The 26,903-nt window shown below is 49.2% G+C and overlaps 2 protein-coding genes across 5 annotated transcripts in view; one reads left to right on the top strand and one right to left on the bottom strand.

Annotated features, from left to right (window-relative positions):
* The window catches only part of DRC10 (dynein regulatory complex subunit 10), a 23,062-nt gene extending 4,688 nt beyond the window's left edge, over positions 1–18,374 (top strand). Inside the window, exons 1-5 of one of the 2 annotated variants that reach the window (XM_088828217.1) lie at positions 8,636–8,822; positions 9,137–9,951; positions 12,545–12,778; positions 16,332–16,403; positions 17,967–18,374. In XM_088828217.1, the coding sequence (XP_088684343.1) occupies positions 9,223–9,951; positions 12,545–12,778; positions 16,332–16,403; positions 17,967–18,374 (1,443 nt within the window). In that variant the 5' untranslated portion in view covers positions 8,636–8,822; positions 9,137–9,222. Of the gene's footprint in view, positions 1–8,635; positions 8,823–9,136; positions 9,952–12,544; positions 12,779–16,331; positions 16,404–17,966 lie in introns of those variants that run through there. The other variant, XM_055404618.2, reaches the window with a different exon arrangement.
* Positions 18,281–26,816, bottom strand: RITA1 (RBPJ interacting and tubulin associated 1). 3 transcript variants are annotated; one of them, XR_008683028.2, is made up of 6 exons: positions 26,537–26,816; positions 26,222–26,363; positions 24,979–25,344; positions 21,136–22,131; positions 19,965–20,790; positions 18,281–19,206 (listed from the first exon to the last, which is right to left on the bottom strand). XR_008683028.2 is itself a non-coding variant. In XM_055404484.2 (4 exons), exons 3-4 carry the CDS (start codon positions 25,278–25,280, stop codon positions 21,624–21,626), a joined length of 810 nt encoding a protein of 269 aa, XP_055260459.1. In that variant the 5' UTR covers positions 25,281–25,344; positions 26,222–26,363; positions 26,537–26,816; the 3' UTR covers positions 20,846–21,623. The 3 variants fall into 3 exon arrangements, 2 of the variants coding, with proteins under 2 accessions (XP_055260459.1, XP_055260460.1); XM_055404484.2 differs by lacking the exons at positions 18,281–19,206; positions 19,965–20,790 and having other exon boundaries at positions 20,846–22,131; XM_055404485.2 differs by lacking the exons at positions 18,281–19,206; positions 19,965–20,790 and having other exon boundaries at positions 20,846–22,131; positions 26,222–26,300.
* Positions 26,817–26,903: the final 87 nt, after the last annotated feature.

Below are 26,903 nucleotides of genomic sequence, written 5' to 3'. Positions count from 1 at the left end.
AATACATTTTCCTCCTCAACCTGGCACACAGCACAAGCCTGTTTAAATACAAAAGGATACTTACTACATGCAGTGTGCTTTGATGTTTTCTATTTCATTTATTTTTAATGCTAGTCTCAACAGTCAAACTGATTCCACCCCTCACTAAAGGGTCACAGTTTTAAAAAGACTCTTCTGCAACATCTGTCAGTCAGGAAAAGCCAGTGTTTTGCATCTGATAAGATTATGATTTAAATGTATACATATAAGTGGGGGAAGTCTATTTTAGAAAAATCCAAATTCACTGCTAAGAAATTCTTCCTTCTGTCTGAAACAACCAATGTGATACTATCCACAGTTGCAGAGTACTAGAAATAAACAGTTTGACAGCTACACTGCCAAAAGAGGAATTAAAAATTGTGATGAATTAATTTGTAAGGGGGAAGAGCCTGGAAAATGGTGAGTGGTTTAAGCAGCCTCTGTCTTCCTCCATTACTTACAGAAATAATAATGAATAATGCAGAAGCCTGCATAATTAAAAACAGGAATAGTAAAAAGGAGTAGAAAAATGGATTCATGTTGGCTGTTTATAAACCTTTCTGCACAAAAACAAATATATATTATTTTGAGGAAAAACACACATTCTGTTTTAAGAAGTATTCAGATGTCAGTATTAAGTCATATCATTTTGGAAGTCCACCTAAAAGCCCAACATGATTGAATCCGGACTTCATGTCATGCTCACAACAGTTTTATCAAGTGTGGGGCCTGTTACTGTCCCCATGTCACAGGTGAAAGTGAAACTCTAGCTCAGTCATGTTTGGCCCTTTGTGACCCCATAGACCATAAACCTGTCAGGCTCCTCTGTCCATGAAATTCTCCATGCAAGAATACTGTAGTGGGTTGCCATTTCCTTCTCCAGGGGATCTTCCCAACCCAGGAATTGAACCCAGATCTCCTGCATTGCAGGTGGACTCTTTACCATCTGAGCCACCAGGGAATGTCACAGGTGAGGAAGCCAAAGATGCTTAGAGACATTAACAGAATTACCTAAGCCATTCTAAAGGAGATCAATCCTAGGTGTTCATTGGAAGGACTGATGCTAAAGCTGAAACTCCAATACTTTGGCCACCTCATGCGACGAGTTGACTCACTGGAAAAGACTCTGATGCTGGGAGGGATTGGGGGTGGGAGGAGACGGGGACGACAGAGAATGAGATGGCTGGATGGCATCACTGACTCTGTGGACATGAGTTTGAGTGAACTCCAGGAGTTGGTGATGGACAGGGAGGCCTGGCGTGCTGTGATTCATGGGGTCGCGGAGAGTTGGACACAACTGAGTGACTGAACTGAACTGAACTGAAAGCCACGAAGCAAGGAAGTGGTGATCCCCTTGGACTGAACTTCAAATTTGTCTGATGTGGGAACCCCCAAACTTAATTACCATGCAGTGGGCTCATGTTTTCCTGTTCAGATTCAGAGATAAGGGCCCAGAAGGTTAAGTGAATTTGCCCAGGGCTATAGCCATGGCCAGTAGCCAGTAGAGAGTTATTCATTATAAACCTAACCAGCAGCTTGGGAATCTGTCCCACGGAGCACATTCTGTCCCAACCTCAGATACTATTCGGAGTCATCTGTCTCCAAGGCCCAGGGTAACACTGGAGCCTGCAGTCACAGAGCCATCTCCACCGATGAGATTTAGTCTATTACTACCACCAGTGTTCACGGCTCCACCTCCAGCCCAGGAATCTTCTGCAAGCCGGAAGCTATCCAGGGAACACAGGTTCTCAAAAAGGACAAGAGAGGACTGAGTAATCCTTCAAAAGTGGCCATAGGGGGACTTTCCCCTGCAAAAGAGTCAGCCACGACTGAGTGACTAAACAACAACAACTGCTTGCTAATCTTGCTTTTTAAGGACAGCATTCCGGTCTCAGACTCATCTTGCCTGGGTCCCAGTATCTAGCTCGAATGAAATAACATCAGGAGGTAGACATTGTTATCTTCTGTTTAACGAGTTGAAACAGATTTTCCAGTTACAGCAGAGATATAAAGTTTCCTTTTTAATGAGAAGTACTTAAGAATGAAAGTGTACTGGTCTAGAGATCTGGCAGAAATCACAAAGCTGACATTCCAGTGAGAGGGATTTGGGCGACACTGAGTTGGGACCAGCCGTCATGAAGGTATCTCTTGTTACCATCACTGTGGCATCATGCTGACCTGTGGGCCCCAGGTCATCATCAGTTACATGGTGTGTCTTTGTAATTCGCCCGTAATACCTGTCTCCTGAGAAACCTGTATGCGGGTCAGGAAGCAACAGTCAGAACGCTCTATGGAACACCTGACTGGTTCAGAATTGAGAAAGGAGTACCACAAGGCTGTTGTCACCCTGTTTATTTAACTCATATGCAGAGCACATCATGCAAAATGCCAGGCTGGATGAATCACAAGCTGGAATCAAGATTGCCAGGAGAAATATCAATAACCTCAGATATGCAGATGATACCACTCTCATGGCAGAAAGTGTTGATATGTGGCAGAAAACAACAAAATTCTGTAAAGCAATTATCCTTCAATTAAAAAATAAATTAATTTTAAAAAACTTTAAAAAAAAGAAAATAAAGAGGAACTAAAGTGCCTCTTGATGCAGGTGAAGGAGGAGAGTGAAAAAGCCGGCTTAAAACTCAATATTAAAAAAACTAAGATCATGGCATCTGGTCGCATCACTTCACAGCAGATAGAAGGGGAAAAGGTGGAAGCAGTGACAGATTTCCTGTTCTTGGGCTCTAAAATCACTGCAGATGGTACTCCAGCCATGAAATTAGAAGACCATTGCTTCTTGGCAGGAAAGCTTTGACAAATCTAGATAGTGTGTTAAAAAGCAAAGATATCACTTTGCCAACAGAAGTCTGTATAGTCAAGGCTATGGTTTTTCCAGCAGTCATGTACGGATATGAGAGCTAGACAATTAAAGAAGGCAGAGCACCAAAGCACTGATGTTTTCGAATTATAGTGCTGGAGAAGACTCTTGAGAGTCCCTTGAACTACATGGAGATCAAGCCAGTCAATCCTAAAGGAAATCAACTCTGAATATTCATTGAAAGGACTGATGCTAAAGCTGAAGCTCCAATACTTTGACCACTTGATGCGAAGAGCTGACTCGTTGGAAAAGACCCTGATGCTGAGTAAGACTGAAGGCAGAAGAAGAAGACAACAGAAGATGAGGTAGTTGGATGGCTTCACTGATTCAATGGACATGAACTTTGGCAACCTCTGGGAGATGGTGAGGGACAGGGAAGCCAGGCGTACTGCAGCCACGGAGGTCTCGAACAGTCGAGCATGACTTGGCAACTGAATAACAGCAGCAACAACAAAAATTTCCAAAGTTTGTGAATGCTTGACTCCAGAATACAAAAACAAATGAGAGGTGATTCAGCACTTACCCTAAAACGATTTAGTCTGTCTCCCTCACCAGCTTTTTTGGGGGGTTGGGGGGGCACTCAGCTTGTGGGATCTTAGTTCTCTGACCACTTATCAAATCCAGGCCCCTGGCTGTGAGAGCACCGAGTCCTAAACACTGCACTGCCAAGGAGTTCCTAAGAGTTAGCTGGTATTTAAATGGCATTCCTTAAAATGAGATGCCCCTCATACCCACCCACACCCACACCCAGACACATGCAAACACTCTGTCTCTCTCAAGTTTGTTTTTTCCACATCCTTTGACTTCTCCATGGACTAGTGCTGGATTTGAGGGTACTTGTAGGTGCTGGATTTTCTCCTTTTTCTCCCCAGGGGGAAACATACATAATTTACCTCAAACTTTTTTTTTTTTTTAACTCCAAAATGTTCCAAGAGGGAATGTAATACAACATCCAACAAGCCCATTTGAATGAAAACGAGGCATAATTTGCATGATAAAGATATATTTCCATGTATAAAGTTCAGCAGCAGAATTAATGACAAGTAAAGGGATGATCCAATTAAAGGCCCCCCTCCTTCAATAGCAGTGCTTCACTCTCGGGGCAGGAATCTTAACACAGGAGGCTTGGGTTGGAAGAGATTTAAATATTAAGGTTGGTGGCATTAAAAAGGACATGAAGTGATCACATTAGAATTCAAGGAAAAGAGATTCTCCGGTGATTTTTGTCATCAGAAGGCAGACGCGTTTCCCCGAGTCCCAGTTCCACTGGCTTTTCCATGTTCACCCAAATGAGCTGTCAGGAACTGACGGGCGTCATCATAATCAAAGAAAACAAGTTTGCCCTTTAAAGCAAAAGAGGTAATTTGGCTGAAAGACAAGGGGAACATTTTCTTCAACACTGCATTCAGTGGCACACTCTAAGAAATTGGAGCATTCTGATTTATGCTTGAGAGCTTTGGGGGACAATGGGGAGACGTGCCTTCATGAAACACTTTGTTCACATCCATCCTGTGGCTGGAGGGGGCGGTGCAGATTTCCTTCATCCCCAGAGAGGCTGAGGAAGCTCCATGGCCATCCCTAAAATGTTATCTTCAGGAGAAGCCTGAAGCAACTCACGTGATTTATTAAGGCGCAGGAAGCGGGTGGGAATCAAAGGTGCAAGACAGAGCACCTCCCTCGGTCCAGTGGTTAAGGCTCCAACTCCCAGCGCAGGGGACACGGGTTCAAAACTGGGTCGGATCCCACACGCTGCTGCTGCTGCTGCTGCTAAGTCTCATCAGTCACGTCCGACTCTGTGCGACCCCATGGACGGCAGCCCACCAGGCTCCCCCGTCCCTGGGATTCTCCAGGCAAGAACACTGGAGTGGGCTGCCATCTCCTTCTCTAATGCATGAAAGTGAAAAGTGAAAGTGAAGTCGCTCAGTCGTGTCCGACCCTTAGCGACGCCACGGACTGCAGCCCACCAGGCTCCTCCGTCCATGGGATTTTCCAGGCAAGAGTACTGGAGTGGGGTGCCATTGCCTTCTGGTATGCAGCAAAAAAAAAAAACAGAGAGAGAGTATTGAACAATTAGATACCTCCTTTTCAGCAAAGCAAAGAGTAAACAGAAAGAAGCAGAGGGAATCCAAGAAACAAGAAACACCTAAAGGGCCAAAGAATGGGAAGAAAGGCAGCCAGATCAGGTGCTAAGCAACTGACAACACAGCTTCACCCTCTCCTTCCCACACTTGTTGAACTTTCACGTGTGCCTGTTCCATATCCCAAACTAGGTTATGAACTCTGGGAGGACAAGAACTACCTCGCATCTTTTTTAATATCCCTGGGGGTTCAAGAAATACCCAAATGGGTGACTACTCGGACAATCTTTCTTGCCAGGAGCAGCAGCAGATGTTAGCAGACCAGTTAAAGAACTCTTTAATCATCAAGCGAGCAACATCAAGGCCCCCGATCACTGGCAGAGAGGCTGCTGAGAAGCAAACAGCCTGGGTGCTCTCAAGGGTGAACACAGATAACGGGGTGGTACGTTGGATATGGGAGAGGAGGCAGAATTCGGGTGACACTCAGGTTTCTGGCTTGAGCAATTCAGGTGGCAGAATTGTTGACCATCCAGACAAGGGGTACTGGATGGACAAGGCGAGGAGTGGAGACGTGGTGGGATCCATCTTCGACACGGTATGTCGGGAGGTCCAGCCGATCCCGGCCATCTGGATCTCCGGGGAGGGCTGGTGTGGTGGGAGATGCAGACTGGGAAACCACTGAAGTCCTGAACTTAGGATTTCGTTTTTCCCCAGATAATAATACTCGTTATTTATCGAGCACTCACAATGTCCAGGATCTGTGCCAGAAACTTCCCCCTGTGATGATCCCTGTCTAATGACTGAGGAAGCCTAGGCTTAGTGGGATTAAATAGCCAGCCCAGGGTCCCGCAGTGAGGATCTGAAACTCTCATGGGGTTGCTGCAAAGCTTAGTACTCTTAGCCATCCAGTCATAGAGGCAACACCGATGACTGATTTCTGACTGCCACCATAGGTTTGTTTTTTTTCCTGAAAGTCTTTTAAACTTTTAATTTTGCAGTAATTATAGATTTACAGAAAAGCAGCAAAGATAGTCGGAGAAGGAATTGGCACCCCATTCCAATACTCTTGCCTGGAAAATCCCATGGGTGGAGGAGCCTGGTAGGCTGCAGTCCATGGGGTCGCTAAGGGTCGGACACAACTGAGCGACTTCACTTTCACTTTTTACTTTCACACATTGGAGAAGGAAATGGCAACCCACTCCAGTGTTCTTGCCTGGAGAATCCCAGGGACGGGGGAGCCTGGTGGGCTTCCGTCTATGGGGTCACACAGAGTCGGACACGACTGAAGTGACTTAGCAGCAGCAGGAACTAAACTATCAACTTTATTCAGCTATCATCCATTTTCCTACTAATGTCCTTCTTGTGATCCAGGAGCCACTTCAGTATGCACTGTTGCATCTAGCAGAACAGGTTTTCTTTTTTTAAAAAAGTATTTATTTGTTTGGCCGTATCAGGTCTTGGTTGAGACACACAGGGTCTTCATCACGACACTCCGGCTTCTCTCTGGCTGTGACGTGCGCTGAGTTGCCCTCTTGGCATGTGTGATCTTAGTTCCCCGACCAGGGATTAAACCTGAGTCCCCTGCATTGGAGTGTGGATTTTTAACCACTGGACCACCAGGGAAGTCCCTAAAACAGTATTTTTTTAATATAGTTTTAAAGATTGAAGTATACTTGACATACAATATTTGTCAGTTTCAGGCATACGGGACAGTGGTTCAGTTTCATATATATACACATATGTACAACTTTGAAGATTTTTTCCATTATGTTATTATAAGATATCGAATATAGTTCCCTGTGCTGTACAGTAAATCTTCGTTGTTCATCTATTTTATATACAGTACTGTGGATCTGTAAATCCCACACTCCTAATTTATCCCCACCTCCTTTCCCTGTGATAAACGGAAGTCTGTTTTCTCTGTGAGTCTGTTTCTGCAGCAAAACAGTTTTCTAAGCTGTGCTTTGGAGTCATCGGTCGTCCCCACTCCAAGTTCAGTTCAATTCAGTTCAGTTCAGTCTCTCAGTCGTGTCCAACTCTCCGTGACCCCATGAATCACAGCACGCCAGGCCTCCCTGTCCATCACCAACTCCCGGAGTTCACTCAAACTCATGTCCACAGAGTCGGTGATGCCATCCAGCCATCTCATTCTCCGTCGTCCCCTTCTCCTCCCGCCCCCAACCTTTCCCAGCATCAGAGTCTTTTCCAGTGAGTCAACTCGTCGCATGAGGTGGCCAAAGTATTGCAGTTTCAGCTTTAGCATCAGTCCTTCCAATGAACACCCAGGATTGATCTCTTTTAGAATGGACTGGTTGGATCTCCTTGCAGTCCAAGGGACTCTCAAGAGTCTTCTCCAACACCACAGTTCAAAAGCATCGATTCTTCGGCGGGCAGCTTTCTTCACAGTCCAACTCTCACATCCATACATGACCATGGGAAAAACCATAGCCTTGACTAGACGGACCTTGGTTGGGAAAGTAATGTCTCTGCTTTTTAATATACTATCAAGGTTGGTCATAACTTTCCTTCCAAGGAGCAAGCGTCTTTTAATTTCATGGCTGCAATCAGCATCTGCAGTGATTTTGGAGCCCAAAAAAATAAAGTCTGACACTGTTTCCACTGTTTTTCCATCTATTTCCCATGAAGTGATGGAACCAGATGCCATGATCTTTGTTTTCTGAATGTTGAGCTTCAAGCCAACCTTTTCACTCTCCTCTTTCACTTTCATCAAGAGGCTTTTGAGTTCCTCTTCACTTTCTGCCATAAGGGTAGTGTCATCTGCATATCTGAGGTTATTGATATTTCTCCCAGCAATCTTGATTCCAGCTTGTGCTTCTTCCAGCCCAGCGTTCCTCATAATGTACTCTGCATATAAGTTCAATAAGCAAGGTGACAATATACAGCCTTGACGTACACCTTTTCCTATTTGGAACCAGTCTGTTGTTCCATGTCCAGTTCTAACTGTTGCTTCCTGACCTGCATGCAGGTTTCTCAAGAGGCAGGTCAGGTGGTCTGGGATTCCCATCTCTTTCAGAATGTTCCACAGTTTATTGTGATCCACACAGTCAAAGGCTTTGGCATAGTCAATGAAGCAGAAATAGATGTTTTTCTAGAACTCTCTTGCTTTCTCCATGATGCAGCGGATGTTGGCAATTTGATCTCTGGAGCCTCTGCTTTTTCTGAAACCTGCTTGAACATCCGGGAGTTCACGGCTCACATGCTGCTGAAGCCTGGCTTGGAGAATTTTAAAGCCGATGCAGATGCACTGAGCTTGCCCTACTGCTGTCTGCTCTCAGCACTGTTTGCTTGTCTCTCTTCTGCTCCATCTCTGGCTGTCCACCCCTGCTGGCTGCATTGCCCAGCTCCCTTGTCAGCTGGTTTCCCCCTGAATCTGATCAAGAGGAGGTGCTGGTGTTAGATTGGAAGGTCGGACAAAGGGAGGAACCAGATTTCCACCCCTTCTCTCTGCTCTGGGCTGCATTTCCAGCAGAGGCCACAGCTCCACTGGGGCTACAGTGACTCCTGGACAGGAAATGGCTGTAGCTCCAGCTTCCCCCAGGGGACCCTGATCCCCAGACCCGCCCCTCCTCCTCCTCCTGTATGGCTTCCGGCCACTGACAATTGCTGGGTGGCTTCCCCTTCCCCTGGTTGGCCACTCAGCTCTTCCATCACCCACGTCACTGGTGTGCGTGCTTAGTCATGTCTGACTCTTTCCAGCCCCACGGACTGTAGCCCGTCAGGCTCTTCTGTCTGTGGGGTTTTCCAGGCAAGAATACTGGAGTGGGCTACCATGCCCTTCTTCAGGGGATCTTCCTGACCCAGGGATCAGACCCACATCTCCTACTTTGGTAGGTGAATTCTTTACCACTGAGCCACCTGGGAAGCCCAGGGTGTGTTTAAATACTTAGAATGATGTCTGTATTCCTGCTTGGCCTCTGCCTGACACATGTGCCTGAGACCCACCTCCTTCTTTGGTCCCCTTTCCCTTGGGGCCCTGACACTGTCACAGAGCTAAAAACTGCTTTCCGTGAGAGGTTCTGGGTCAAAGATGCAGAACATCTAAGGCGAACTCTCCACCTCAATAGTTTACAGCTGCTGTGGCCACGTCAGCCATCCCGATGTCAGCGTGACCCTGCTGATTGCCTTCTCCTTCCTTTTTCAGGGTGGCCAGACATAATCAAAGCAGGAGGCCCAGGGAGCCTACCCAAGTCTGAATCTCTCAGGGTGTGCAGAGGCAAAGCTCATAAAATGGCTCTGGACGTCCTCGCCGTGGGCCCCCTCTACCAAGGTCCTGACATGAACAAAATAAGGCTGATAGCCCAGACAACCAAAAAGTCCATCATCCCCCCGAAAGCCCTGACTCCCGCCAAGACCAAACTCACGACCATCGAGACCAAGAGGATCATGTCCGTCCTGGACGAGACCATCCACAAGGTGGAGCTGGTGAGCCTGCTGTCCCCCGCGGCGTCCGATTCCAAGGCTTGGGAAGGGACGCTGGGGCCGGACATCATGAAGGCAGTGAGGGAGCACGAGGACCTCTGCCTGGTCCTCCTGGACCGAGTTAGTTACCTGCAGGAGGAAGAAAGAAAACTGCAGGAGGCGGAAGAGTTCGAGGACGAAGCGTGGTTCCGAGAGCGCCTCTTCGCCATGGACGTGCAGAAATCCCAGCTCCCGCCGCTGATGCAGAAGATCAAAGAATCCACCAAGAACGTCGTGAGACTCCTGCTCAGTGACCCCCAGGCCGCCAGCCTGTTGCAGGCGCAGACCCTGGGCAGGAGCAAGGGAGCCCAGTGTTTTATCGATAGCCTGGTAGAACTCCGAGGTTTCCTGTTTGAGAAGTTACTCACCAGTCCCATGGAAGCCAGAGACAAGATCCAGTTCATCCAGGACATCACCCGACGGAATCGGAGGCACCAAGAGATCATCGACACCCTGGAAAATGAACTGGCCGCCTGTGTGAGAAACAGGAACGCGGAGGTATGAATACAGGGAATGGTCAGATTACAGCAGGAGCCCTGGGGGGAGGCCCCGTGTCTTTTGGCAACTGAGGTTTCTTCCCCCCACGGTTTAAATAGTTGTTTTCATTCATTTGCTCCACAAATACTGCTTTGGGCACTCACCAGGTGCCAGGTCTTACAAATGATGAGTCCACATGGTCCCAGCCTCATGGAGTTCGTGAGAAGGAAGGCAGGTCTTAAAGAGCTGATTTAATTACAGTCTTGAGAAGTATAAGAAAGGGTTAAGTACAGGGTGCTATAAGAGAGTGTTATAGGAGGCCTGAACTTGGAACTCAGAGACGTGGAAGCCATGACTTGAAGAATGAGAGGGTGTAAACCAGGCGGGTGAAATAGAGAGGGACCTTCCAGGCCAGGGATGGATAATACGTATTTAAGACTTTGCTGACTGATCACCTTTGAGGCCTATTCAAGGAATGTGATCTTTGTCCTGAGGGCAGGTGGGGGGGTGGAAGCGCTAGAAGAATTTTTAAGAGGGGAAAAGATAACATGATCCCAACCTAATAACCATCTGGGGACACCTACTGTGTTATTTATTTTTAAAATTATTGTTGTTCATTTATTTATTTATTTTTGGTGGCCTGAGCTTGTTCTTCATTGCTGCCTGCGGGCTTTGTCTGATTGCAGTGAGCCAGGGCTCCTCTCTGTTTGCAGTACGCCAGCTTCTCATTGTAGTGGGTTCTCTTGTGAAGAACAAACTCTAGAGCATAGGCTGGGAAGCTGTGGCGCTCGGGCTCAACTGCCTCACAGCATGTGGGATCTTCCCAGACCAGGGATCAAACACATGTCCCCTGCATTGGCAGGCCAATTCTTCACCACTGGACCAACAGGGAAGTCCTATGTGTTATTTTTTACATACATTTTCTCACCAACTCTTACAAAGTCCCTGGAGGTGATGTATAAGTATCGGTTTAGCTGCTAAAACAGAGAGACCCCAAATAATAGGGACTTAGTCAAACCGGAGACGGATTTCTATTTAACAGAGAGCTGGCACCGAAGTTCTGCTTTGTAAACTTGTCAGGGGCTCAGGTTCCTTCTGGCTGGCTTCTCTGACATCCCCCACACGAGACTTCAAACTGTGGACCCAAGAGGTGGTTCCAGCTTCCCCCAGTCATGTTGTCATTGGTCCAGCCAGCAGGAAAGAGGAAAGCAGAGAAGGGGGCTTTGACCTGCTCTTTTGGGCCACTACCTGGAAGCAGTTCTTAGCCAGTGCTAGAGATGTTGGGAAAGTGGTCTGCAGCTGGGACCAGGCTCCCAGCAAAACATTTTGCTCTACAGCCTTGCCAGGGAGAGCTGGTCCTGGGGGACAGCTGCCACCTTTGCATCGCCCTGTGATAGATGAGAGACCAAAGCCACTCTCCCTCCCTGGTGCCCTGGTTTCCTGACTTGGTCCTGTTCGGCATTCACTAGGGCTTGTTGATGACTACTTGTGTGATGGTTTGATTGGGGTCTGGGTCCCCCACAAGAGGACAGGGACCTCATCTCTCTCAGCCCCTCGCTGTGCCCCCAGCAGACCTGGCATGAAAAGCAGATATGCTAATTATTTGGTGAGTGGAGAGGTGACAGGCTCGCAGGAGCTCAGTCAGAGGAGGTCACTCAGAGGTTGGAGGAGTGTGGCTTAGGGATAGGGACAGGACCCCACCCTGCGGTCTTTGCTGGTCACCCATTCAGGTGGTGGAAAACAACTTGGGGCTGCCAAGTTGGACAGATCTGGTTGGGCAAATTTCATTTCTGCCAGGTGGGCAAATTTCATCAGGCCATCGGATCTCAGTGTAAAATGAGGGGGTGACACCAATAAGGCAGGTTTCAGGGGTCCACAGAAGCTCTGACTACTCATAGCACTGCCTGCCTTCAAACCCAGCACCTGAAGGTGGAAGACTTGCCCACAGGATTGGCTTGCCTCAAACCCCCTCCCCAACTCCACCTGCTACTCCCTGAGTCCAGGAAGTGAGCTCAGACCCACTGTGGCCCCACTGCCAGCCGCCCCCCAGCCCAAGGCTGCTGGCCTGAACCAGCCACAGCAACAGTGTGTTCAGAGGGAAACTCTAGCGCTTGTGATCAGCCTTTGAAGCTTATTTACGGAACAGCCCCAACTCCCCCGTCCCCAAGAGAACCCACTGAGGGCAGGAGCCAAGCCAGGCCCTCAAGGGGCGAACCAGGTGGCATTCCCTGTGCTGGGTGCTTATCTCACACCTTCATTCATCACTCCAGGTGTCTCTGCCAACTGGGTCCTTCCCATTGAGCCTCAGGCAGGAGCATGGAGCTGTCTCAGGCACGCTGAGCCCTTGGCTCACGCCAGGAAATAGAGGGTGGTGGCCACAGACATGGGCTCCAGATGGGACAGACCCGGCTTCAAATTCCAACCCCAGACTCAACCCCTCCATTTTCCCGTCTCTAGGCAGGCGGTCCCGTCTTCATCCAGGGCCGGGGGATAGGATCGGGAGACATAACAATGCCCCCCCACCTCTGAGAGCTGGAGCACGCCAGCCTCTCCTGCCACGGTGACCCATGACGGCGTGCGCTATCCTTGAGAGTCTCTCTTCTTTCCGGTCCAGGTGGAGAAGGAGAACTTTGTGATCCAAGAGCTGAAAAACCACCTGCACCAGGTGCTCAAGTTCTCAGAGAACAGCCTCCTACGCACCAAGCAGGAGGCGGAGAAGCAGCAGAAGGCGGACTTCCGGGCCTCGCAGGCCAGGGTGGCCAAGATCCAGCAGGAGATCCTGGTGCTGCAGTCGCAGTTCCACAACCTGGTCATGGAGAACCGGGAGGCGGAGCAGGCGCTGAGGAAGGTGCCCTGGGGAAGCGGGGCACTGGGGGCAGAGGGAGGACCAGGTACCCGGCAGAGGAGCTGGGCGGGGACTGGGGGCAGAGACATGGGGTCCCACTACATGCCAGTTCTGTGACCTTGAGCAAGCTCCCAAGCTCCTCTGAGCCCCGCAAGGAGGATGACACCCACCCACCCACCCATCCTGCAAAGGAAATGAAGGCACACGGAAGCCGCTGGCAAATCCCTCAGCTCCCTCCAAGCCTTAGTTTCCACTAAGACGATCATGATTGAATAGGACTTAACGAGTTACTACGAGAACTAGATGAGATGGTGGGTGGAGAGCTGGTGCCCAGTAGGTGCCCAATAAGTATCCTTCCTTCATCCACCTTCTCCCTCAGCTCAGCCAGGACCCAGGCCCCGCAGGCAGCCCGCAGGCACCAGTTTGCGATGGACTCCCTTTCCTCACAAAGGGCACCCTTGCTATCACTTATCCTCACTTCATTTTCATTTCACAACTCCTTTGAGAATCTGCTGGAAGCCCTGGGCCTCTCCGCCATGAAAAGGCACAGGTGCAGCTGCACACAGGGGTGGGCAATTCTTGGGTCACAGGCTCCCTGAAGCCAGCCTGTGCATGGTGCGCAAGTTAAGAACTTTTGCACTGTAAGGACTGTGTGTTTAGTCGCTCAGTCATGTTGGACTCTTTGCAACCCCATGGACTGTAGCCCGCCAGGCTCCTCTGTCCATGGGATTCTCCAGGCAAGAATATTGGAGGATACTGTCCATTTCCTTCTCCAGGGGATCTTCCTAACCCAGGGTTCGAACCCAGGTCTCCTATTACATGCAGATTCTTTACCATCTGAGCTACCAGGGAAGCCTGTAAGAGCTAAGGAGCCGATTTTTGAAAATTGAGGTGAAATTCACCTAACAAAAAAATGTAACTATTTTATTCAGTAGCGTTTAGTATCCACAGTGTTGTACAACCACAACCTCTCTCTAGTTCCAAAACACTTTCATCACCTTCAAACAAACTTGTACTCATTAAACAGTTTCTCACCCACTTCCCTTTCCCCAGTCCCCGGAAACCACTAATCTACTTTCTGTCTCCTTGGATTTGCCCATTCTGGACTCTTCCTGTAAATGGAATAATAAAATATGTGATCTTTCTAGCATCTCCTTTTCAAGGTCTGCCCACATAGCATCTGCCAACATTTCACTCCTTTTTATGGCAGAATAACATTGCAGAATTCCAAAGAATAGCAAGGAGAGATAAGAAAGCCTTTCTCAATGATCAGTGCAAAGAAACAGAGGAAAACAATACAATGGGAAAGACTAGCGATCTCTTCAAGAAAATTAGAGATACCAAGGGAACATTTCATGCAAAGATGGGCTTGATAAAGGACAGAATTGGTATGGATCTAACAGAAGCAGAAGATATTAAGAAGAGCTGGCAAGAATACACAGAAGAACTGTATAAAAAAGATCTTCACGACCCAGATGATCACGATGGTGTGATCACTCACCTAGAGCCAGACATCCTGGAATGTGAAGTCAAGTGGGCCTTAGGAAGCGTCACTACGAATAAAGCTAGTGGAGGTGATGGAATTCCAGTTGAGCTATTTCAAATCCTAAAAGATGATGCTGTGAAAGTGCTGCACTCAATATGTCAGCAAATCTGGAAAACTCAACAGTGGCCACAGGACTGGAAAAGGTCAAGTTTCATTCCAATCCCAAAGAAAGGCAATGCCAAAGAATGTTCAAACTACCACACAATTGCACTCATCTCACATGCTAGTAAAGTCATGCTCAAAATTCTCCAAGCCAGGCTTCAACAGTATGTGAACCATGAATTTCCAGATGTTCAAGCTGGATTTGGAAAAGGCAGAGGAACCAGAGATCAAATTGCCAACATCCGCTGGATCATTGAAAAAGCAAGAGAGTTCCAGAAAAACATCTATTTCTGCTTTATGGGCTATGCCAAAGCTTTTGACTGTGTGGATCACAACAAACTGTGGAAAATTCCTCAAGAGATGGAAATACCGGACCACCTGACCTGCCTCTTGAGAAATCTGTATGCAGGTAGGAAGCAACAGTTAGAACTGGACATGGAACAACAGACTGGTTCCAAATCAGGAAAGGAGTACATCAAGGCTGTATATTGTCACTCTGCTTGTTTAATTATATGCAGAGTACATCATGCGAAACGCTGGGCTGTAGGGAGCACAAGCTGGAATCAAGATTGCCGGGAGAAATATCAATAACCTCAGATATGCAGATGACACCACCCTTATGGCAGAAAGTGAGGAAGAACTAAAAAGCCTCTTGATGAAAGTGAAAGAGGAGAGTGAAAAAGTTGGCTTGAAGTTCAACATTCAGAAAACAAAGATCATGGCATCTGGTCCCTTCACTTCATGGCAAATAGATGGGGAAATGATAGAAACAGTGGCTGACTTTATTTTTGGGGTCTCCAAAATCACTACAGATGGTGACTGCAGCCATGAAATTAAAAGATGCTTACTCCTTGGAAGAAAAGTTATGACCAGCCTAGGTAGCATATTAAAAAGCAGAGACATTACTTTGCCAACAAAGGTCTGTCTAGTCAAGGCTATGGTTTTTCCAGTGGTCATGTATGGATATGGCAGTTGGACTATAAAGAAAACTGAGCGCCAAAGAATTGATGCTTTTGAACTGTGGTGTTGGAGAAGACTCTTGAGAGTCCCTTGAACTGCAATGAGATCCCACCAGTCTATCCTAAAGGAGATCAGTCCTGATTGTTCATTGGAAGGACTGGTGTTGAAGCTGAAACTCCAATACTTTGGGCACCTCATGTGAAGAACCGACTCACTGGAAAAGACCCTGATGCTGGAAAAGTTTGAAGGCGGGAGGAGAAGGGGACAACAGAGGATGAGATGGTTGGATGGCATCACTGACTCAATGGAGATGAGTTTGAGTAAACTCTGGGAGTTGGTGATGGACATGGAGGCTTGGTGTGCTGCAGTCCATGGGATCACAAAGAGTTGGACACGACTCAGTGACTGAACTGAACTGAACATTCCATTGTATGTACAGGAGCTCATCTTTTAAAGACAAAATTGTAGCACACTCCTCTGCTGTGTCTAAATCCATGCAACAGCAAGCATCCCCTCCCCCTTACACTAGAAACAAAACTCCTTCCGCTGCAGACCCTCCCTCTGCGACATAGCTTCTCAGGCTGAACTTGCTGGGACCATGCTCCCCTGCGGCCATGCCGCGCCAGCCACACAGGCTCAGGTGCCTATTCTTTAAACATCACAAGCTTGTTCCCACCTCAGTGCCTTTGCACCTGCTGCTCCATCTGCCTAGAATGTTCTGGAGGCAGATAGCTGGCTTCAAATCTGAGCTCTAACCACGCATCAGCTCCGTGATCTTGGGTCTATGAGTCAGAACTTCTGATCTTCCGTGCCCTCATCTGTGAAATGGAGACCCTACCTTGTGGTGTGGATTCAAGTAGGCGAGTAGGCGAGGCGTGACACACTGCCTGCTGACACATTGTTACTATCAGTCCATCAAACAATGACTAACTGAATTTTTTTTTGCAGAAAAAATATAAAGTGGAAACGGAAATTGAGAACTGGATCCAGAAATACGATTTGGAGATGAGCGAAAAGCAGGTATTTGTCGGCCTAATTCTGTCTTAAGTGTGTTTCCCAAGGTCCTCTAGGAATCGGGGTGAGGGGGCAGGGGAAGAGAAGCCCTCAGACGGTCCATGGTCTACTCCCAGTTCTGGGCCTCCCCAGAGTGACTTCCCTGTCCCTTCCTTAGGCTCAAGGGTTTGTCTAGCCTGGGGCAGTGAGGGGAGCAGTGGCAAAGGAAGGAAACAGAAGCAGCCAGCCACTAAGTGGTGTTTGACACCAGATCCAAAGATCTCGGCTCCATCTATTGTTAACATCCCAGGCTCCCTGTCCCGTCCTGTTCAGCTCCCTCCAGCAGCCCCACCAGCCAGGACTCATCCATGCGGGATTCAAGTACGAGTTCACCTCCACCACTTCACTCAGTTACCCAGGAACTTTCTACCAAGTGCTTGAGATGGGCCGGGTGCCAGCCTCCAGCAGTGAAGAGAGTCCCCATTGTCATCTGGAGGTTCTACGCTAGTGGCACTTATGTCACTGTGTGACCGTAAGCAAGGGACTTGACCTTGGATTCTGCATGTGATCAACAAAAGCAGTAACACCCAGGCTGGGACCATGGTGGGGGTTCAGTGAGGCTCATACAACACCGGGTCTGGCTTGGAGCAGGTGCTCAGGGAACAGCAGCCTATAAAACAGGGGTGTCCTGAGGCCTCCGCTCAGCTCTGTTCTAACATCAGTGGTCCAGAGCCCCAGCTTTGGGGCTAGGAAGGCCTGGTGAGTACTGGAGAGGGCCTCAGCCTCTGAGTGGTTCAATATCAGGCGTGCTGTCAAGAGTATGGCAACTCGGGGTCTGTCTGATCCCCAGTGCTCTAGGAAGGGGGAGATTGAAGGCTGTGCTCATTTCTCTGTTACCAGTGAGGGTGGTAGGTTAATGATGGCAAAGACAGAGTCCACATAGCTCTGCCTCCTCAGGAAGTACTTTGCTTCTAATATATGCTTGGTGGGAAGGAGGGAGGGAGGGAGATAGGTGTGAATTACAGCAGGAGAGGCTGTGGTTAGTTAGAGGTAGGGAAGAACTGTGGGGTTCGGTCACCAGAGGAAGGTCATCTCTGGGTATCTTTGTGACACTGACCACATTGATGGCAGCAGCTGGCAGTTTTTTAAACGTCCCCACTGTGTGCCTGGCGCCACCATTTAGGACGTTGCATCCAGCCCAACATTTAATCAGGTAAATAGTTCCCACCCCTGCTCCTGGGTTGGAATCGTCCCTATGTTTCAGATGAGGAAAAAGGGAAGGCTTGGAACAAGGTGAAGCCCCTCAAGACGCGGCCAAGCTGAGATTAGAAGCCCAGTCGGCGCAGCTCACAAACGGGTGTTTTCCTCAATCCTGAAATTATTTAAGCCGGGCTTCACACCGCAAGCTGGGGATGGACTGCCATCACCTCTCCCCTTCCCATCCGGGCCTGGGATGCAGACAAGCTTAGCATTGTGGGCCATGGCTGGGGGCTGCAGCGCCTGCAGGGCGGCGGGGAGCATGCGCACAAGACGGTGGAGAGGCGCTCTGAGCCTGGCGATGGCCCACCCGCTCCCTGCCTCTCGCCCCAGGACGAGTACGAGGAGCTGGACATCATCCACAAAGAAGAACAGCTCCAGCTGGAAGAGCTGAAGAAACGGTACGACGTGCTGGTGGAAGAGTTCTCCCAGATCCAGGCCGAGCGCGAGATCTTGACCAAGAAGAGGCTGGAGGACGAGCAGGAGATGGTGCGCATGGTGCGGGCCGCCACGCTCATCCAGGCCCTGTGGAAGGGCTACCTGGTCCGCTCCATGCTCAAGTCCAAGAAAAAGAAGCGGGGCAAGGGCAAAGGCGAGGAGAAGGGCAAGGGCAAAGGTGAGAAGGAGAAGGGCAAGGGCAAAGGCGAGAAGGAGAAGGGCAAGGGCAAAGGCGAGAAGGAGAAGGGCAGGGGCAAAGGCGAGAAGGAGAAGGGCAGGGGCAAAGGAAAGGGCAAGAAGTGAGTCCTCCCTCTGCGCTCGCCATAACCTAACCTCTCACTTGAGAGCCGGCCTGGGAAGCCCCTGGGATGGGGAGCCCCGTGGTTTATGACTTTAACGATTTTTCAAAATTAAAAACCATTGTCAAACACAGCCTGCAGATAAGCTTCATTTTCTCCGGGGCCCCTGGGTGTGTGTCCACGCTGCAGATGCTTTGTCCATTGTGGGGTGGGGGGGAGAGGCAGTGGGGAACACCCCGGGCTGCACCCCTCTCTACTGCCCGCCCCGGTCCCAGACCAGACGTTGCCATGACTGCGATGGACGCATCACCGGCCAGGACAGCTGGGTGTGGGTCATAGCCGCCACCAAAGGCAGGTGGCGCGAGCAGAGAACTCTTAGAGGGATGGGGAGAGTTTCCAGCTGCCCTCAGTCCCTGCTCTGGGAATTACTTTGTTTACAACTTCACCCCCATTTAAAACTGTAAAACGGCAAGGTCAAAAACCAGCAACCTCACATTGGCCTTATTTGGTATCCGGGCAGGGGGAGGGGTGCGGTTGAACAATGTATTTTTTAATTCACTTCTGGCATTAAAAAACAACAACAAAGGCTATCTGGGGAAAAAAAAAAAAAAAAACCTCAGCATCCAGAGAGCCTGGGCCTCCATGCCTTCAAAAGTTGGGCAGCAGCGCCCCCTATAGATGCCTACAGATGGCAGAGACAGGTTGCCCCAGTCCCCACCACTCCCAAATGTCTTCCAGCCCTCACCGCTCCAGTGTCAGTTGCTTCTTTTCATCATACGTGGGCAGTCGCTTCCTTTTAGTACAGGTTGGACGAAAGAGGTACTTGTGGCCAATGTCTGTTAAAACATAGGGGGAGGGGATGGAGGCAAATGAGAGTTTCAAGTAAAACTGAGGAGGGTACTAATTCTGTTAGAGTTCTAGGAAATTTAAACATCCACGTTTAAAATGCTGTGTTTGTGCTGAGAGCGCAGCTTGCTGGCTTCCCTCATGGCCCACCCGACTTGCGTAGGCATCTGTACATGTGCCCCTGGTCCTAGACACTGTTGGCTCCTCCCACAGTTCCCCAGGAGTATTTGCGCATCTTTTGCCCCAGCGTAGAGGTATAGAACCCAAGATGTGGCCTCCAGCTGACCTGTCTGGAATATCCGTGCTTCCAGGAGGTGCATCATGGGAAAATGGGGACAAGGAGAGGCCCAAAGCCTGGCCTCCACCCAACCCACTGGGATGCTGAGATTCTGGGTGCAACTCCATCAGGGCAAAGGCTTGGCTGTGCTTCCTAAGGGGCCTGACCCAGGACAGTGCAGAGCAGGGAAAGGTGGGCCCTGACCAGTTAGGGCTCCATCCTGAATGCTCTCCAGGTGCCATGTGTAACTTTGTGTTCTTACTGGACCCCTCAATTGGGCAAAGTCCAATCATTGTGGATTTTGCTTTTTGTTTTTTAAGAGCTTTGGTGTTGTAGTTCAGTCACTAAGCCGTGTCCAATTCTTTGTGACCCCATGGACTGCAGCACGCCAGGCTTCCCTGTCCATCACTAACTCCTGAAGCTTGCTCAAACTCATTCCACTGAGTTGGTGATGCCACCCAACCAACTCACCCTCCATTGTTCCCTTCTCCTGCCTTCCGTCTTTCCTGGCATCCGGGTCTTTTCCAATGAGGCAGCTCTTCATATCAGGTGGACAAAGCACTGGACTTCCAACTTCAATATCAGTCCTTCCAGTGAACAGTCAGGATTGATCTCCTTTAGGACTGACTGGTTGGGTCTCCTTGCAGTCCAAGGGACTCTCAAGAGTCTTCTCCCACGCCACAGTTCAAAAGCATCAATTTTTCGGTGCTCAGCTTTCTTTATAGTCCAACTCTCACATCCATACATGACTGCTGGAAAAACCATAGCTTTGACTAGATGGACCTTTGTTGGCAAAATGATGTCTCTGCTTTTTAATATGCTATCTAGTTTTGTCATAACTTTTCTTCCAAGGAGCAGCTTGTTTCTTCCAATTCTTTAATTTCATGGCTGCAGTCACTGTCCAAAGTGATCCTGGAGCCCAAGAAAATAAAATCTGTCACTGCTTCCACTTTTCCCCCCTCTATGTGCCATGAAGTGATGGGACTGGATGCCATGACCTTAGCTTTTTTGAAAGCTGAGTTTAAGCCAGCTTTTTCACTCTCTTTTACCCTCCTCAAGAAGCTCTTTAGTTCCTCTTCCCTTTCTGCTGGTGGTATCATCTGCATATCTGAGGTTACTGATATTTCCCCTGGCAATCTTGATTCCAACGTGTGATTTATCCAGCCTGGCATTTCGCATGATGTACTCCATATATAAGTTAAATAAGTAGAGTGACAATATACAGCCTGTCATACTCTTTTCCCAATTTTGAACCAGTCAGTTGTTCCATGTCCAGTCTTAGCTATTGCTTCATGACCTGCATTTTTAAAGGCACGAAATGTACATCAGATAGATGTTTATATATCTGATTTCAAAACAACTTTAGCCCATATTCTGAACTCAGGAAGAACCAGCCAACCCACCAATTAGTGGCATTAGCTAGAAGCCCATGATGGGAGGAGGATCAGCTGCCCCACTGCCACGGTCGTGATTGCGACATTATTAATTTCGTTACTTAAATCAATTCAGGCCTAACACTGGTCTTTACCTTATGGGGAAAAAAGAAATTAACAAAACTCATGGCTTTGATGAGCTACTGGTATATTTAATACATGAAAATAAATACATGACTATTAAAATTTTTAAATGTCCACCAACATACCACCCAGATCCTTGTGTTCCCGGCTGGTCCACACATGGTGCCTGGGAAAATTCCTGAGGCCTCCAGACTCAGCTGGAAACTTATCCTGAGCAGGAGCTTGGCTTGAAGGAAGGGAGGAAGAGTCCTCCAGGTTGGCGAACACACCATTTATTCACACTTGGCGGTGAGACAATGCTGTGGGTGTGACGGAAGAGGTAAGGGGACCCTCCTGGGGGGACACCCCCTGGTTTGGCACTGATACGCCATGTGGCCATGACAGGACTGGACACAGGTATGTCAAGGGTTGACCCTCCGATCCATATCAGTGGGGAAAGCAGGGAGCAACCAGAGGTGGTCAGAGGGGGGCACTGCCCACCGTTGCTCTGTCCCCAGGAGTGTTCCACCAATGCCTTGTGGTCGCCTCAGAGGTCTGCCCACCAGTGCCATTCTCTGAAACTCTGCCCCTTGCTGTGACCCCATGGGCACACCTGCAGAAATGACCAAGAAACTCATTTCCAGGGGGGCTTTGTTTTCTGGGTAGCTCCACCTTGTCGGGGGGTAGTTGGCACTGAAACACTGACTGAACGAGCCCTGGGAGCCACCAGGGGGCTCCGGAAGGTCACCCCTGACGGGGCAGGCCTGGGATCTCGGGGCCCATTTGTGCAGGGGCTACTGACGGGTGGGCGACCTGTGCTGGGGACATTAAGATGGGTAAGGGAGTGCGAACGCTCCCGCCTCAGAGGCCGTGGAGTGTCTAACCCATCCACGGACAGCCTCTGGGAGCTGGCCACTACCCTGTGCTCTGTCTTTGACAGGTCAGCTGGGTGAATGGCCCGCACTGGAGTCTCCCTGGGGCGGGGAGAATGGCTGCCCCTAGGGGTAGCTGGGGGTGTCCAGAAGAGGGCGTGGAGCTTTGCAGCATCACCTCTCGCCATCCACTTGGCCTCCCAGCCGGCGCCCTCCTGTCGGGAGCCAAAGAGAGACTCATCGCAGTAAGAAGGAGTGTGGCTGATCAGTCTGGGAAGGGAAGAGAAACAATGAGCTGGGGAAATAAGCCTTGTAAACTTTTCTCACCCCTTCACCCCGGCCAGGCCCCTGCAGCAGCAGATGATTGCCTGTAGATTCCCAGAAGTACACACAGGGAAGCCACAGCCTTCATGTACCACTATCCCCAATTCTTACTATTTTTCCCCTGCGGAGCATCCAGTTCTCCTGCATCCTCCCCACCCCATCCTGGGCATGTGCCCAATTGGCCTAGGCCAGACCAATTTGCATACCCCATCCTCCTGACCACACTGATTAGCTCAGGACTAACCACATGACCCATTCTGCCCAATGGGAGTCTTCCTTAGAATCTTTGCCGAAACTGTGAGGAGAGAAATGTCTTTCTTCTACTGAGTGCTGAAGAACGGGCAGGAAGGATATAAGGGCAAAAGAGCCGGTGGCCACCTCACCTGGAATGTGTTTGGGAAAGAATCCCAACATTTTGAGCTCCTGTTATATGAGCCCCAAATGCTCTTTGTCTGCTGAGGCCCGTTTAGCTTGTTTGCAAGCCCAATTCTTATGTTGTTTGCAACCAACATTAATACAACCTTAGTCTTCAGAGCCTTCACTTTTTCTTTTAACTCACCACTTCACCCTTTTCCTAGTGGCCCTGTCAGCCGAACCCTCTGCAGTCATGTGGCCCTTCTAACTGTATTTGAAATTGCACAGCCAAGCACCTGGCATGAAGAGGGTGCTGTGACCAGAGCACACCACCAGAGTAGCTTTTAAAATTTTTGAACATTTACTCAGGGCTTTTCATGTATAGACCCAGGACTCAGCTTGTCACTTGTGTTAGCTCATTATTTCTCACAAAACCCACAGGATGGCAATATGATAATCCCATTTTATAGACAAGAAAACTGAGGCACAGTGAGGATAACAAGGAAGGTACAGATAAGAATCAAATCCAGACCCCCACTCAAGGGCCCAAGCTCTTGATCACTAAGCCAGACTTAAATGCCTTCAAGGCCTCTCACCTTTAACTAGATTCATTCAGCATTTTAAAAAATTAATCCCACAAATATTCATGGCATATCTATGAGGTGTGAGGTCCATGACTTTCAGCCAGAACTAAAAGTGCTCCCCATTCCCAAACTGAAAGTCTTTGAAAAGTCAACATTTTGGCCACTTGATTTAGCTGTTCAAACCCAGATTTGGTTGATACCCATGTCTGTCTGGTACCAAAGTTTCTGCTTAATAGCATCTCTGCCTCTTATGCACCTTCTAACTTGACACCCTCTAGCTGTCAGCATCCAGCACAAAATGCCAACCTCCAGGAGAGCATGAGGTTGACTGTTGCCTTCCTGCCATAGACGTCTTCTGTTAGTGAAGCCTACAGTGAACTCAGCACTTTCAGCCATGTTGTAGATGTCAGTGCTGCTAATATTAACCTGAGCCTGCCCTGTGCTCCATGGGAACTGTCAAGTAGATGTGACAATAATGGGGTCTTGCTTTTATCTCTGTTGAATTTTATCTCCTTAAATAGGCACTATTCCCACTCTCAATTAGTGTATGTGCCTTTTGGCTCAGAATAGATTCCAAATACGACTGGCTAGTTATTAAGGACTGAATTGCTTCCTCCCAAAATTCCTGTTGAATTAAATTAAGGTTAAATGAGGCCATGGGCTTCCCTGGTGACTCAGTGGTAAAGAATCTGCCTGCAATGCAGGAGACCTGGGTTTGATCCCTGGGTTGGGAAGATCCCGTGGAGGAGGGAATAGCAACCCACTCCAGTCCTCTTGCCTGGAAAATTCCATGGACAGAGGAGCCTGGCAGGCTACAGTCCATGGGGTCGCAAAGAGCTGGACACGACTGAATGACTAACACACACACAAATGAGGCTGCAAAGGTGAGGCTCTAATCCAATAGGATTTGTGTCCTTATAAGAAGAGGAAGAGGCACCAAGAGGGTACACACTCAGAGAAAAGTCCATGTGAGGACCCAGGGAATAGCTGGCCATCTGCAACCCAAGGATAGGCTTCAGGAGAAACCAACCCTGCTGGCATCTTGACCCTGGACTTTAAGCCTCCATAACTGTGAAAAATCAAACTTATGCTGTTTTAAGTCTATAGTATTTTGTTATATATAACAAACCTGATTGACTAATATACTAGTCTTCCATATCTCCATTCAAGACACTGATGACAATCAATAAGATAGAGCCCCGTGGCCTCCTTCCAGGCTGAAATTCATTGAAATAATCTAAATAATCCCTACAAAAATAACCACTGGCATTAGATCCCATTTTTCGAACCATTTTCAAAATGACTTGCTTCAGTTTGGATTCACCATATCTATGTCATTTGATGGTTCAACCACATTAATAATCTTACTCAAATTGCTCTGTGATTTTGGATAAATCAAGGGCTTCCAGGGTGGCTCAGAAGGTAAAGAATCCTCCTGCAGTACAGAAGACCCAGGTTCAATCCCTGGGTTGGAAAGACCCCCTGGAGAAGGAAATGGCAACCCACTCCACTATTCTTGCCTGGAGAATTCCATGGACAGAGGAGCCTGGCAGGCTATAGTATATGGGATCACAACGAATTGGACACGATTGAGCGACTAACACTCTCTCTCTCTGTCGGACAAATCACCTCACCCCTCTGGGCCTCAGAAGTCCAGTCTAATGCCATTACCATTTATTTATTCCTAAGTGTCAGGTACTGTGCCAACCACTGTATATGTCTCACCCCCTTAAGTTTTCTCAATAATCCCACCAGGTCCCACCTTCCACTGTGAGGAAACGGGCTCAGAGAGGTCAAATTGCTTGCCCAAGGTCACACAGCAGGTGAACGGCAGGGAATCTCCCTATCCTATTACCTGTATTTATTCTTCTTCCTTGGTGTAAGGATTGGGGTGCTGCCACTGGAGGAGGTGGACTCACGGCTCCCACTGGCCCCCAAGGCCTGAGACACCCCTGTCCCCACTCCTCTGGTTCTGTTGGCCTTCTTCATCCATGGTGGGTCAAAGTCTGGTGGTGCGGGCAGGGTGCCTGCAGGGCTGCCAAACAAAGTCTCATCCACATATGATGGCCTAACCTTGACCCGGTAGCCACCCCGGCCACGGTGCTGAACGTGGAGGGTCTGCATCCCACTGATGGCCAGCTCCACGCAGGTCTTCATGCTCTCCGTAGTCCTGAGTGACAGCAGGGGTGCTCTGCTTGCCAGGCCCTGCCTCCAGGGCTCCCTGTGAAAAGGGGTCAGGGTGGCAACCACCTGTCATCAGAAAAGACTGGCAATCGCTTAAGTCCCCATCCCCAGGGCAAAAAGGTCACGTTCTCCCTCAACCAGTCTTCCTCACAGGAGAGCTGCCAATCCCAGGGAACCTTTCAGAAATATGACATTTTTTGAGTTGTTGTAATGAAGGGATGGGTGTCCCTGGTGGCTCAGATGGTAAAGAATCCACCTGCGATGTGGGAGACCTGGGTTTGATCCCTGGGTTGGCAAGATCCCCTGGAGGAGGACATGGCAACCCAGTCCAGTATTCTTGCCTGGAGAATCCCCATGGACAGAGGAGCCTGGTGGGCTACAGTCCATGGATTCGCAGAGTTAGGCACCACTGAGTGACTGAGCACACAGAAATGACAGGGACAGGGGTGCCACAGACAAATATTTAATGAGTAAATAGGCATTCCTAGCATACTGGTGTGTGCTCAGTCAATATTTATAGAACACTAGGGGGATGAAGGGCTTCCCTAGTAGCTCAGATGGTAAAGAATCTGCCTGCAATGCAGGAGACCCAGGTTTGATCCCTGGGTCGGGAAGATCCCCTGGAGAAGGAAATGGCAACCCACTCCAGTACTCTTGCCTGGAGAATTCCATGGACGGAGGAGCTTGGTGGGCTATGGCCCATGGGATCGCAGAGTCGGACACAACTGTGTGACTAACTTTTCACTTTCAACTTTCAGGGGAATGAACAAGAGATTTGGGCCTGTACCTATTCTGGCACCAAACAGAAAACCAACTATGCTGATGGGGGATGGGGGAAACAGGGCAGGTTTCTGTATCTCGTACATATTTATGGGGCAGAAATAATAACCAGCATTGATCGATCCGAAGCCTACCTCCTGCAAAGAGCTTTACAAGCATTGTCTCATTTCATTCTCTCAACACTCCTGTGAGGTAGCTTCCATTATGTTCATTCTACAGATGACAAAACCGAGGCTTCAAAAGGTGAAGTCACAAGTGTCAGTCACACCTATAAAGCTAAAACAGTGGAAATTGAATTTGAACCTGATTAAGTGTCTAAAGCGCGTGCACTTAACCATTCCACTACTAGGGGATCACACCCAGTCCTCCAGCTGCCCCACATTCACCGATCCCCAAGTCCACGTCCCGTAGATGTCCGATGTGCCCGCATTATCGAGTTATTTTCCTACCTGAGCACCTTGGCTCGCTGACGTCGGTCGCTACCCTCAGCGTCACCAGCTCCCAGGCCTGGACTCCTTTGCGGGGGCGCTGGGGCACCGGTGGCGCTCGCCGGATATCCGAATCGGCAGCTCTGAGTCCCAGGAGCTCGCGTCTCCGGGAAGTTCCAAGGCCGCCCCCAGGCCCAGGCCCAGCCTCAACCCCGGGCACCGCGCGTACCGACTCACCGCCGGCAGCCGGGCCCTAGCGACGTGTGCTCCGCGCGCGCGCGCGTCAAATAGCAACCTGTGAGTGACAGGATGGGGCGGGGCGGCCGGAACCATTCACTCCTCGGGGGTGAGTAAAGGCCCCCCCGGAGCTCCCCAAAGCTTCGGAAGG

This window comes from Moschus berezovskii, chromosome 19, assembly GCF_049115385.1.
Source record: "Moschus berezovskii isolate FMDL1 chromosome 19, NW_MosBer_1.0, whole genome shotgun sequence".
NCBI classification, from domain to species: domain Eukaryota; kingdom Metazoa; phylum Chordata; class Mammalia; order Artiodactyla; family Moschidae; genus Moschus; species Moschus berezovskii.
This window is presented reverse-complemented; position numbering and strand designations above follow the sequence as displayed.